Below are 14,865 nucleotides of genomic sequence, written 5' to 3'. Positions count from 1 at the left end.
CGCCGGGCTCTCTCTCTCCCCTCGAACTTGATTTAATTTTCTCTTTTCAAAAATTTGAATCAGACAAGTTTATATGAGATTTTATATATTCTATCATATTATAATTTGTTTGATTAACGTCAAAATGTCAATGATTAAAGCCCAAACACGATTTAAAGTATATTTCGTAAGCATGAAAGTGGATCTACATGGAAAATAGCTAACAATCTCATATCATCGCGACCCTTCCATGACCTCCACAAACACCTCCTTCGTCACCGTTGTCACCACTTCCCACCGCCACCCTCAACCTTATCACCACCACCCGATGCACAGCCATCGTCGCCATGCACCTTCCATTCCCTCGACACTACCATCACGACCTCGTGACCTTTATCAATTCACACCGTGTTACGATTCAACTTATAAAAAGAGAAAAGATCATCAATCATGTCAAAACGGGTAAAGAATTCCGTGGGCAAAAAAGTGATTTGATCATGTCTTCTTATGGTCGTGACAGCTTGCGTTTCCTAGGTTAAACCATTTCAAAATAGTATCATATGATGCTGGCTGCGAACCTTGTATACTTTATTTCCTATTAATCTAAGCTAAATTTCCTCTCTATTATCTTGGAATCAATTCCATCGCCGGCCCTCCAACCACCATCCTCCTACCATAAACAAGAGTATCACGACTCGAGGAGGAGAGCATAAAATCCATCGGCGTATCTATGAACTCGTCCGTTGTGTCTAGGAAGCACGAAGGACGACCAAAAAGACTTTCTCGATTCAATTGTTTAATTTCATAGTTTTTTTTATGCCTATGATGCCACCCCGCGATGCTAATTTAATCGATATGTTTAGACTTATTCTAGATAACGGACACGTTTCTAGAATCACAAATAATTGCACTAGGAATAGCCGGCGGAGAAGTCCAAACAAACGGTCAGCAACGGCCTTAGATCGGGGGATATGCATATGACCCTAGAACGATTGCCTTTGTTGGGATCGAACGCTTGTGACTTAGTTTCTGATGCAGCAAGTAGGGGAAAGAATAAGCTGGCGGGCGCCTCATAGGCAGCGGCTTGGTTGAGGGAACGCTTGGCTATTTGGTGAGGTGCAATTTAGTTTCAAATCTTCACTTATTTGGGTATGCTCTTAAGGTTGAAATTTTTCAATTACATTAAAATGTTTCATATGAGCTTGAAAATCCCGTCTTCGAATATTTCCTAAGTGAGCTAAACCGAATGATTGATCTCCAGTAACAGGCCACTGTATATATAACATTATTCAACTACACGTGCCACTTCTGCTACCGTTAATATGGATAGTACATAGTAATGAAGAGTTTATAAAATAAGTCGATAAAAGGGACCATCATGAAAATAGGGAAGAGCACACGACTTAGATATCATTAAATAAAAGCCTAGCGGGAGAAAATTTCCACCCACAATGTCAATATGAAGATATATCTCTATCTCGTAGTTTTTTGTTTAAACTAATCTTTTTACCGTAGTGAATTCGTTATAATTAAGCAATGGTTCCACACCTAAACATCAAACGTCTTTGTCGCCCTATTGTATGGTAGACAGCCATGCAGGTACGTCGTCTCTCGCTCGCTATCTCTTCACTGTTCACTGATCTGATCCTCGTGAGGATGGATGAAACGCCATTGCAGCGAACATCATATTCAGTCTGAAAGCGACCGCAAAATGTATTCAAGCGTGGTTTTGATTAGTACTAACTTTGGACCGGCGAAATCAATTGCCACTGAGGAAAAAATGGGGATTAGCACATGGAGTGTTGCTAATCATCCAACCTCTCCTTTTCTTAGCACTCTGGGAACCAGCATCCTAAACAGAGAGAACAGCAAGTGGCTACCTTTCTTCTTGTAATTAGACGTCGACTGATTTGATTTGTGGGTGGAATTACTCCACATAAATCGTCGATTATAAAGTGAAAGAAATCAGCTATGGATTTTATAATTTGAGCTCATATTTTATTGATAATTTGCGTTTGAACCATGAATAGCTACTAGATGTGTGAGTGTGTGTATATATATATATATATATATATATATATATATATATATATATATATATATATTTTTTTTTATGTATATATATTACGTTTCTCTTGTAATTGAGAGCGATGTAATAGAGATGTGTTTGATGCTAATTATAATAGAATCCTTTGCTAGATATAGCCCTAGTTTAATGGTGAATCAGGATAAAATCTCCTGTCTCGATTTCTCTTTCACGACTTTAATCTCTATTTCATTGTGTTTGTGCCCCTAATCCTAACAATGTACACTAATCTGACTATATCAGGTGATTTTGATTTTCCGAAAGGGGTATGAATAAGAACTTAAGAAGGCTATCCAGAAATCATCTATATTTCCTGAGGGCATACTCACTATTAATTGTATATAAAGCTGGGCAATTATCAAAGTGCAATCCACACAACATCAATACGCTTAGATGTAATAGTTCCATAATAGACATTAAGAAGCACAGTTCTAAAAATTCTATTTTAAATAGCACGTGTACAATTTTGATGTATAAATTCTTATCTACTGTGTAATTAATTAAGACAACGAATTAAATTTATTCATGTAATATGTGACTGTACTATATATATATATATCATTTCTCGCATTTATAGTCTGATTGCGAAAATAATATATCAAACTAAGCATTAAATAATATAATTAGTAATTAAGATGACAATTATATTATGAAGGAATTTGATACATAATTTTGTATTATCTAGGTAAGAAAATAGTTCTTACATCAATTGTTTACTTACTAATTATTTTAATTATTAATCATCTGATACGCCATCATGTCAAAATAATAATAATAATTAATGTCATCATTATATGTAATATATGAGTTTATTTATAACTAATATAGACTATAATTATAACTAATAATCTAGCATTGGTAGAGTGAGCGAAGGAAATAGCGGAGGAGTTTATAGAATGACTATTACAGTTTTGATTGTGTTAAGGCTTACACTATTATTCCAAACAAATATTGTAATAGGCAAACGACTTGACTTATAATGTGATAGCCAATATTGCAGGGAAAGTACCAAAAACATCCTAAAGCTATTGCAGCGGTGCTAATTAGTCATAAATCTTTCAATTTGGTCAATTTAGTCCTAAACATTTTCACATTTTGTTAATTGAGTCCATTCGGCCAATTTTAGCCGGAATTAGTCGGCGTGGTTGCCAATCATCCTATATAGTACAGCTAGCGCTGACGTGGACGTTTTTAATAATATTTTGACCTTTTATATTTTTATTATTATTTTATTGTTTTTTGTTTTTCTTTCTTTTTTTTTCCTTTCATTTGGCCAAGTGACCCTCCCCAGCCGCTAGCGAGGGTCACGGCCCTCGTTGGGTATGGGCAAGGGCCTTTGCGACCTCGCTCGTGACCAACGAGGCCACGATGGCCTTGGGCAAGGCCAACGTGACCCTACCGGCCATGGGCGAGGTGGCCCTCACCCAGATGTGGCGAGGGTCATCGATGACCCTTACCAACCAAAATATTATTAAAATTGTCCACGTTAGCGTCGGCCGTGCTATGTAAGACGACTAGTGTTCACATCGATGATTTCCAGTCAAAATTGGTCAAATGGACTTAATAGGCATAATGTGAAAAAGTTTGACTAAATTGGACCAATTGAAAGATTTATGACTGAATTGGCACCAATGCAGTAGGTTTAAGACTTTTTTGGTACTTTCTCCCAACACTGCAAGATGTGTTCTCACATCATAAGGACGACTACTGGCGACAGCCCAATTCAAACTTGAGATCATTGGATAGCATAAAGCACGGCCACGGCAATCCAAAACCTCCATCAAAACTACGCCAACCACCTCAATGGCAGCGCTTTGCATGTCTTTTTTTTGCTAGAAGAAATGATATTCTCTTCCTCAATAAATAATACAAAAAGAATCCTTGGTATAGCTTAGTGCAATGCAAGTAATGCAAGCGCCAGCAATTTAGGGCAAAAGGATAGAGAATGACATGATTGTCATTGGTAATCCGGTTTTTAAGCTCACGCAAATATAGTCTCCTAAGACCACAATCAAATGTCGAAAATGTCCGTGAATGATAATGCGATGTTTAAGTTCTCTCGTGACAGATCTAATGGTCATTGACAAGATTTTCTCTTTGTCCGCAATTGTCCCCCTTTATTATTTTTTACTTTTTTCGCACTCTCTTCTCTTTTTGTCATTATTGAAATCTGAAAACAGGCCACTGGCCATGGAACTGGAAACTTCGATCAACATGAGTGTAGCTTGAAAAGAAAGACTTCGCATGATTGCTTTCTTGTCGACTCTCTCAGTTGGGCCTAAACCATGTAGCCTTGTTGTTGACTTTTTGGTGATGTCGCTGTGTTTGGTCACTGGCCTTCTCTTAAACATCTATACCTTGATCATGTAGTAATTGAAGCTTAATTAAGATAATTACGTTACTTGTCTTGGATGGCATGATTGATTGGGACCTAACGCTGGCGAAAATTTAACCATTTTGCATGTGCTTTCGTGGGTCCTAAGTAAGAGGTGAGGTTCTAGCTCTGATCAGTTAATACGACATGGAAAAACTAATAAAGTTCAAGACTACCTCAATTTGCAATATATAGTTGCAAACATGCTGCAATATAAGCAGCACTAGAAGAACTAACCAGCCAAAGCCTTGTAATCAACTATACTTGAAACTATATGCATGCGAAATATAGCAAATTTTGCTGTAACGAGGCCTTGGGTATTAATACTTATTGTCGAAAACAAAACTAGGTATACCAAGGAACAACTATAGCTTTATCCTGGATTTGCATTTAGAGTCCACAGTTTGAGACTGAATGTGAAATAAGATGTAGCAGGTGCTATAAGCAGTGGCGTGGAAATTAAAGATCTTAGCCATACTGACTTTCCCATGCAAAGTCGCCGTAGAAGTGAAGTTCAAGCAGCCTGAGGCGACGTCTTCCCATAAACTCGGATTTAATACCAATTTATCAGCGATCAGATCCGTTGAAGTGGTTATGTTGACTTTTGCCCGAGCAGGAATCTTGTTGTGCTCGATGGGGACTTCAGCCACCGTCGACCCGTGGTAGTTCACATATCCGGTCGTGCTCTTGTACTCGAAGCCGCCGTAGTTAGGGTTGTCAATTGTCACGAGCATGCTTAATGTGACGTCTAGCGTGACGTTGGTAGTGGTGACGTTGAACCGGATGTTCTTGAGGCCGATGGGGTGGGCTGTAATCTGAGGCTGTTTGGGCTTGAAGATCGTGAGCGATAAGGTCACGATGATGATGGTGAGAATCGCCAAGAAAACCGCCGAGGTGAAGCAGCATATTTTGAGACCTCGGCGAGCCATTTCAGTTGGTTACTAATCAATGAACAATGCAGGACAGATGCGGACATCAGTTAGTGTTCATATACAAAAGTGAAGTAAACTGGAAGAAGGGTCATGTTGTTTCTTATTAAATCTCATTTTGTTTTACTTTGGTGTATGAATGGTTGAATGCTACTGTGATTCGAGGATAAAGCTGTGAACATCAGCGTGCAAAATCAAATGGATGATGATGATGTATACGCAGGATGCTGTAAGTGGATTCTAATGGGGAGATGAAGAACATAATGGACAAAAGTACGGCTTAGCTTGATCTTAGAACGTGCTTAGTAGTTCATCACGTTACGGAGGTTTGTATTTGACAAGGGTTTTGTTAATATGCCAGAAAGAGACTCGAATCGGACAGCGAGTCCTTAATATACTAAATGTATCATAATTTTCATAGAATCATCAATGGAAAGAAAATTATTAACTATAATAATAACAAGTTGCATATGCAACCTAACAAAAGATATTGTTCGTTCAACTACTTGGCTTCCCTAAAGAAAAGTTACTCTCTCGAAAAAAATATTTTACTTGAATCAGACAATAAGAGTCATTATTCACTAAAAACACATAAATATCAAGGAATAAGTTTAAATGTTTAGTGCGAGAAGATCCACATGAACTTGTTAACATGATTAATTGATGTTGTCCATTCGCAGTTTCATCATCAATAGATACATTTAAGCAATTTGGGTCCTCTTTAATATTATCTTCCATAGTGACCACACTACAAAAAACAATACAATGAAAGATGACTAAATTGTGTATAATGCATTCATCAAACACAATATTCAATCTTTTAGTAAATTCTTTAAATTTGTACCGAAATTCAAAGTTGAAAAATTCACGATCATGAGAATAATTTAGGGAAATAAAGTTAATAATTGGTAGAATAAGTTATGAAGGAGACAAACAAGAAAGAAACGTTGAAATGTAATGGGTGTGGAAGATACGGTTAGAGTGAAAAAAAAAAGTTGTTTGAAAGAGATGTGGGTGGTTTTGTCTTTTAACAAAATGGAAGCAAAAGAAAAGGAAGAAAAAAAGTAAGAAATAATCTTTCGGGTTTTACTAGTATAATAGTCTTTAGGTTACTGTGAGAGTAACACTGTGTTATGAGCCACAAATTGTTGTAGGAGCAGATTCTACGACAATTTATAATTATTTGTTATTTTTTTTATGTGGACCAGAATAGGCTATTAATCTTACAGTTGATTAAGGACAGTCACTTAATTATTTCTCTAATCTTAAATCGAGAGTCAGAATCGTAAGGGATAATGTAGTCGATTCAATGTGATAAGATAGTGTTAGAAGCCAATAAGGGGGTGAAAATAGTATGAGCCTAAAAGAAATAAGTCATGTTCAATACTAAATAAGAATATGCCATGTTAATCAATATAGTGAGTAACTTCATCGCCTATAATAGTGTCCGTATGTCCTAACAATGACATCGCAGCGGATATTTGCTAGATATGGTGATTAATTAGGGTCATTTGTGGTGGAGGAATCACCTTCCCTCCTAGATGAATGTAGGAACTAAATTAACCTAGCTAAGTATCAATAGCAATAGTTACATAATGCGAATGATGAGTGATAATAAGGATTTAGAGGGAACGCACACTGAAATTTAAGTGAAAAAGTCCTTCTAACGAAAAGGGGTGTTGTGAAATTAACTCGAAAGAAAATGGATCTTACAATTCAAGTCTAACTTGAGAAGAAGAAAGTACAAGAAAAATCAGTAAGGAACGATAAGAAACATGAGAGATTTGCATGATTTCATTCGAGTGCTCGTACCTACTTCACGAGGAGAGCTAGTAGCCAAGATGTCCACTATGAATTGTGAGAATACAGAGTTTACAAGTGTTTCCTAGCCCTAAATTACATCCAAAGCAAAACCCAAGTGCTATCTCACAATCCAACCCTAACACTCCTCTCGTTTACTCTAATAACCAAGTAAAATTCCATCTCTCTCTCTAAAAATATAATTGTAGCCAAAATAGGAAATCATTTTTAGAAAATCTACTCAAATTAAGAAATTTATTTGGATTGGATTTTCCTTTCCGAGTTCAAACCTGAGAGATATTCTTAGGAAAGAAATCATGAGCAATCCAAAGTACAAATACATCCAACAATACCAAGAACGGTGCAACAATTTACCACACAATTAATTAGCATGTGTACAATTTTAATGTATAAATTCTTATCTATTATTTAATTAATTAAATACTAAGATTTAAATTTATTCATATAATATGTTGTATTATAGATACCATTTCTCACATTTATAGTCTGATTGCAATAGTAATATAACAATTTAAGCATTAACTAATATAATTAGTAATTAAGATGACAATTACATTCACTACAAAAAAACTGGATTTTTGCCACGAAAATTTGCGACGAAAAAATTTTCGTTGCAAATTTGCGACAAATTTTCCAACGAAAAATTTTTCGTCGCAAAGTTTGTTGGAAATTTCCAACGAAAAAAAATTCGTTGGAAATTTTCAACAAATTTTGCGACGAATTCAAAAAAACCCGGTATTGTTCGGCATTTTTTATATTCGTTGGAAAATTCGTCGGAAATTTCCAACGAATTTCCATTTTCCGGGCCATTATTTCAGTGTTTACAATTTTCGTTGGAAATTTCCAACGAATTTTTTTTCGTTGGAAATTTCCAACGAATTTTCCAACGAATTACAAAAAAACCAGTTACTGTTCGGCATTTTTGATATTCGTTGGAAAATTCGTTGGAAATTTCCAACGAATTCCAAAAAAAACCCGGTACTATTCGGTATTTTTTATATTCGTTGGAAAATTCGTTGAAAATTTCCAACGAATTTTCCAACGAATTTCAATTTTCCGGGCAATTACTTCAGTGTGTATAATTTTCGTTGGAAAATTCGTTGGAAATTTCTAACGAATTTTCCAACGAATTTCAATTTTCCGGACAATTATTTTAGTGTGTACAATTTTCGTTGCAAAATTCGTGGGAAATTTCCCACGAATTTTGCAACGAAAACCCTACTTGTTCCTTATTTTCGCGCTCGTTATTCCCACAACTTTCAATTTCCACATTCACTCTCTCTCTCTCTCTCTCCTTCGCCTTCACCTTCTCCCTCCGTCTCCCCCTCCGCCTCCCCCGCCGTCCCCCCCCTCCTCCGGCTCCGGCGCCATGGACACCAAGCCTCCGACGCCCCCGACGGCCCCGACGCCCCTGACGCCACCAAGCCTCGTCGCCGGCGAGGGCCGAGCTCGCCCGGATTTGGGCGAGCTCGAGCTCGCTGGCCATGGCGAGCTCGGCCCTCGCCATGGCCGGCGAGGCTAGGAGACGACGACGGACTTGACGGGCGGCGGCCCCGAACACCTGCTCCCGCCCCGCTTCATCTTCGGGCTTCTTCTTCATCTTCGGCCATGGCGAGGGCCGAGCTCGCCATGGCCGGCGAGCTCGAGCTCGCCCAGATCTGGGCGAGCTCGGCCCTCGCCGACGACGAGGCTTGCCTTCGCCGGCGACGAGGCGGGCCCTCGCCGGCGACGAGGCTGGCCCTCGCCGGTGGCGAGGGCTATTTTTCGATCAAAAAAAAATTTTTTGACCAAAAAAAAATTCTTTTTCGATGGAAAAAAAATTTCCACGATTTTTAACTCGACCAAAAAAAATTTGTAATTTCCAACGAAAAAAATTCGTCGGAAAAAAAAATTCGTTTCCAACGAATTTAGTCACGAGTTTTCCAACGAATTTTCCAACGAAAAAAAATTTATCGCAAATTTCCAACGAAAATTGAAATTTTTCGTTGGAAAAATTTTCGACGACTTATTACCAACGAATTTTTTTTCGTTGGAAAATTCGTTGGAAATTCGTTTTCCAACGAATTTTTCCAAATTTTTCGTTGGAAATTTCGTCAGAAAAAACAAGTTTTTTTGTAGTGATTATGAATGATTTTGAATGTGATAGATAATTATGTATTATCAAGGTAATATAATCGTTCTTCCGTCAATGGTTTACAAAATAATTATTTTATTTATTAGTCATATGAGAAGCCATCATGTCAAAATAATAACAATCGGTGTCATCATTAGATGAAGTGCGTAAGTTTGGTTATAACTAACATAGACTATAATTATAACTAATAATTAACATTGGCGGAGTGAATGAATGAAATAGAGGAGGTATTTTGGGGATAGGGGATAATTATCAAAAAAGTCCTAAACTTATTGAACGGAGGCCAATTCAATCCTAAAACTTTCAATTGTACCAATTTAGTCCTGAAGATGATTTGCCAATTTAGTCCTAAATTTTTCAATTGTGTCAATTTATTCCTAAACCTTTTGAAAATTTGCCAATTTAGTCATAAACCTATTATTTAGATGTTTGGCTGGAATGACTATATTGGCAAATTGTCAAAAGATTTAGGACTAAATTGGCATAATTAAAAGGTTTAAGAATGAATTGACCTCCGTACAATTGATTTAGGACTTTTTGGACAATTTTCTCTCAGAGATAACTATTAAAGTTTTGGTTGTAAGATGGATTACACTATTATTCCAAACAAATACTATAATAGGCAATCAACTTGACTTATAATGTGATAGACGATACTGTAAGTAGGTGTGTTTTTAGATTACAGGGACGACTACTATCAATAGCCCAATACGAAGTTGAGATCGTTGGATAGCATAATGCAATGCCACGGTAATCCCTAAACCTCAATCACGACTACGCCAACCACCTGAATGGTAGAACTTCACCATGTCGTTTTTCAAAAGAAATGATGTTTTCTTCCTTAAAAAATATTACAACATTTTCTTGGTATAGCTCAGTGCGATGCAAGTAATGCAACCGCCAGAGATTTAGGGCAAAAAGATAGAGAACGACATGATTGGTCATCTAGTCTTTAAGCTCACGTAAATATAGTCTCTAAGACCTCATTGTGTGCTGCGAAAACGTCACCCTAAGTTCACCATAGTTAGAATTCTAGAACACAATAATGGAAAAAAAGTGATTTGCGCACATGAGTTAGAATCCATTGTTCTTGATGCGGAATAGATCTTAAATGCTTCTCCTCTATTGTCCTCTGTATCACTAGTTCAATGAGACTGCCCCTTACTAGTTGTGTTTTGTAACTGCTCCTTATGTGAGGTTATTTATGCATCAGGATTAGAGAATAGACTTGAACACTATTTATAGAGTTTTAAACCACAGATCCTCTCATCATAGGTCGAGCTATACTCAACCCATATTAGCCAGGCCCATATTAGGCTAATTAATAATCTTTATATCTTACCTTATTACACTAACCCATTAAACGGTAAATTACAATCTCAATTAATATAGTCTACATCAGAAAAACTATTACATTCTTCTACTTGGGCTATATTAATTGAAATTGTACTATAAGTACACACATTTATGTTGGTCTAGATATTATTCTTAATAGTCAATCCAATCCCATCAAGTCGCAAACACCGAATCATGGCAATAACTGCATGAATACACTCAGAGCCTTCCATGGTTACGAATGCTTTTAACTCTACTAATATGGATTCAATATGGAAGTATGGCAAATTAGATTACACCTCATAAAGAGAATTAACTTTCGTGTCATCCTCTTTGTCAATCCACATATTCTCTCCTTAAATGTCACAAAACCCGATGTGTCACCAAAGAATATCATTGTGGTTCCAATGAACCTACATATGTCTTAATCTTACAGTTAACTTTAGTTTATGTGTAACAAGACATATTCTTAGAGCTAATAACTGAATGCCCCTAGCCTTTACTTAAGGTTTACACAATATATTGAGATTTTTACTAAATATATGTATTCAACATGATAACAATACATTCATAAACACTTTATTAGAGCAAAAGCAAAACAACTATCACTAAACAACATCATCCAATGATGCTCCTAAGCCCATGCTAAGGACATGTTCAAACACACAAGGGCGAAGGCTTTTAATTAGTGAATTTACAACCATATCATTTGTGGAAATATGCTCAACTGCAATGTCACAATTCTGAAATATTTCCTTTATGGTAAAAAACTCGACCGCCATATGCTTATATCCTTTGAGACCTCTGTTGTTGTTGATAAATGTATGGGTATATCCATAAAATCAAATATGGTCAACTTTCAAATGAGGTTCCGAAGCCAAAAAACTTGAGTAACGATCGTAAAGCATGCTATAAACTCTGCTTGCATGGTCAAGGATGATATAGATTTATGTTTCGTATTTTTCCATGATACTGCACCTCTTGCTAACATAAAGATATATCTAGTTGTCAACTTCATGTCATCCTGACAGCCAACAAAGTTTGTATCCAAATACCTTACTAGTTGTAGGTCATAAAAATGTCTGTAAATCAGCATATAGTTTCTTGTCCGAAAACCTTCTTGGCAGCAATTAGTGATCAGGTCCTGGATTTGACTGATATCTACTATATTATAAAACCAATGTTTGGTCCAGTGCAAACTTAAGCATACATGATACTTTCAAGTGCACTAGCATAAAGCACATCTTTCATTTGGGCTTTCTCAATAGCTGAATGAGGATACTGTGATGGACTCAGTTTATTACCCTTAATGACAAGAGTAATTCTTGGCCTGCAATGTTGTATGCTAAATTTTTCCAAAATACAATCAACATATGCCCTCTGAGACAAATCCAATATATGGCGAGAACAATATTTATGGCACTCAATGCCAAGAACAAAAGACACCTCACCAATGTCTTTCATGTAAAAAATCTTCGACTACATTTGTTTTGTCTCATGCAGTAATTCAAGATCATTACTCGCAAGCAAGATATCGTCTACATAAAGTACGAGAAAAATAAATTTCCTCCCATTGACCTTGCAGTATATACACTGATCTACTTTATTCTCAATAAAACCGAATGAAGTGACAATACTATGAAACTTTAAGTACCAACGTCTAGAAGCTTGCTTGAGGTCATAAATTGACTTTTTTAGTCTACATACAAGATTACCTTAATCATCTGCTGCAAAGCCTTCGGGTTGTATTGTATAGACCTCCTCATTAAGGTCTCTATTCAGAAAAGAAGTTTTAACATCTATATCAAATGAACTATTAATGTCATGATCACTCTGAAAGAATCTTTAGAATATACTGGGGAAAACGTAGCTTCACAGTCTACTCATTCTCTCTTAGTGAAATCCCTAGCTATTAGTTTGGCTTTAACCTTTCTTATGGAGTCCCTTATAGTCTTATATACCCATTTACAACTTATGGGCTTATGACCTTCAGGCAATTCCACAAGCTCCTAAGCACCATTATGTTTCATAGACTACATCTCATCTTTCATCACATCTAACTACAAATGTGACTGAGGACAAGAAACAACAACTGCATAAGCTATTGGATCAATTACATTGTCAATATCATAGTCATACTCTCCTAGATAGACTATATAGCCTGATGGAATAACTTAAAAGGAGTTAATGGAACAGCTTTGGTAAGAATATGATTTAGAATGTAAAGGGTAGTTTTCAAAGCTTTACCCCACAAGAAATCAGGTAAATTGATTCTACTAATTATACTCCTCGTCATTTTCATAAGTGTGCGATTGCGCCTTTCGGCCACATCATTTTATTCGGGACTCACAGGCATAGTATGCTAAGCTACTATTACAGGATCCTCCAAGTATTTGGCAAATGGCCCTTTAAGTTGTCCAGCATTGTCATGCCTACCATAATATTCATCACCACGGTCTGATCTGACAACATTTATGACTTTTCTTAACTGTTTCTCGACTTCAGTCCGAAAGATCGTAAACTTGTCAAGTGACTTAGATTTTTCCTTAATCAAGTATAGATAACCATATCAGAAATAATCATCAATAAACGTGATAAAATAAAAATTTCTACAAGGTTGCCGTATATGGTCCACTAATATTTGTGTGAATAACCTCCAACAGGTTAGAACTACGAACTGCGGTTTTTTTCTTATCTTAGTCATCCTACCTCTACAATAGTCTACGCAAGTGTCTAAGTCAATTTTAAGAGCAGGCAGGATATCATCCTTTATCAGCCTGTCCTTAGTAAAAAAATCGGAAACCGCCCGGAATCGGACCAAAACCTGTGGTTCGTAAGGGAACCGGTCTGGTTCCTGGTTCCAATTTTTGGAAACCGGTGGGTACCAGTCCGGTTCCCGGTTCTAGGTGTGGAACCGCCCGCTCGCCCGCTCACCCAGACCGGACCAATAAGATAATAATAAATATAATATATTTATTTAATTTTTATTTTTTTAAAAAAAAATCCTAAATCCCTAAACTAAACCTAACTCGCTCGAAGCTCACAGCCTCACATTGAACTGAGAAACACTTTCTTTCGCTTTCACCTCACGCTCACTCTCACTCTTCTCGGTCGATGCTCACCTCACCGTCTCCGACTCGCCATCTCCGTCTTTGTCTCCATCTTTCCGTCTCCATCATTGGCTAGTGGGACTAGTTCCATGGACTCACCCGAGAACCGGACTGGACCGGCAGTCCGATTCCCGGGTGGATCTATGGAACCAACGGGCGGTTCTCAGTTCCAATTTTTCAAAATTAGTCCTTAGTGAGGGGTTCCCGGTTCTAGGGTGGGAACCGCCCACCCGGACCATGCTCACCCATACTGTCCACTCTTTTTCTAGAGATGTGACCAAGCCGTTTATGTTACAAAGCATAAGATTATTCCTTAAGTAGAGATCTTTTAGAAACAACATTTTCAGTTTTATAAGCGACGTATATATTATTGGAAGTTAAACATAATCTGTACAATCCATTAGACATATTGCGGTACCCAACCTTATTTAAATTAAAGAACATAGACAAAATATTGTTCCTTATATTCAAAGAGTAGCCATATATGTTCATACATGATACGGAAACTAAATTCTATATAAAGGAAGGAACATAAAATGTGTTTCTTAACATCAAATTAAAACCATAATCTAGAATTAAAATGACATCTCCCACAAACTTGACGTCAATTTTATTGTTGTTTCCCACAATGAGCTTAGATTCATTTTGATTTGGCTTTCTCCGATTTATGAATCCCTATATGATAAATATAACATGATTTTTGCACCACTATATAGCCACCATGAATTGGATGAGGCTTTTGATAGGTTGGATTCACGAACAAATGTCAAAGAATAATTACCTGCAGGCTCACGTTTGGACAATCAAGTTTTATTTGTCGCAGTCTTTCTTTATGTGACATTTCTTCTTACAAAGGAAGCGGTGTTCACCATCATTCTTGAATGATGCTTTCTTAGGACCTAAATAGTCAAAATGACCAGTGGTTTGATGAGTTCCTTTATGAGTATAAATTTTGGACATCTTACTTTTTTTAATACTAACCCCACCAAAACCATCATACCTCATATTGAAGAGTCTTTGTAGATATGTCCCAATCTCAGCATTAGACGAGACACGGTTCCTAGCCTCCAAGGCTTTCATCATCTGTTTAGTAGTGC

General features: G+C 36.9%; 1 protein-coding gene across 1 annotated transcript; it reads right to left on the bottom strand.

The window, feature by feature from the left end:
• Positions 1–4,804: 4,804 nt before the first annotated feature.
• Positions 4,805–5,368, bottom strand: LOC115682306 (uncharacterized). The gene has a single exon (XM_030606491.1). The coding sequence runs from the start codon at positions 5,366–5,368 to the stop codon at positions 4,805–4,807; it is 564 nt and encodes a 187-aa protein (XP_030462351.1).
• Positions 5,369–14,865: the final 9,497 nt, after the last annotated feature.

Source organism: Syzygium oleosum, unplaced genomic scaffold (genome assembly GCF_021117445.2).
Source record: "Syzygium oleosum isolate NSW1041296 unplaced genomic scaffold, Sole_v2.1 Sole_v2.23, whole genome shotgun sequence".
NCBI lineage: Eukaryota > Viridiplantae > Streptophyta > Magnoliopsida > Myrtales > Myrtaceae > Syzygium > Syzygium oleosum.
The sequence above is the reverse complement of the archived record's forward strand: the minus strand, read 5'-3'. Positions and strand labels throughout refer to the sequence as shown.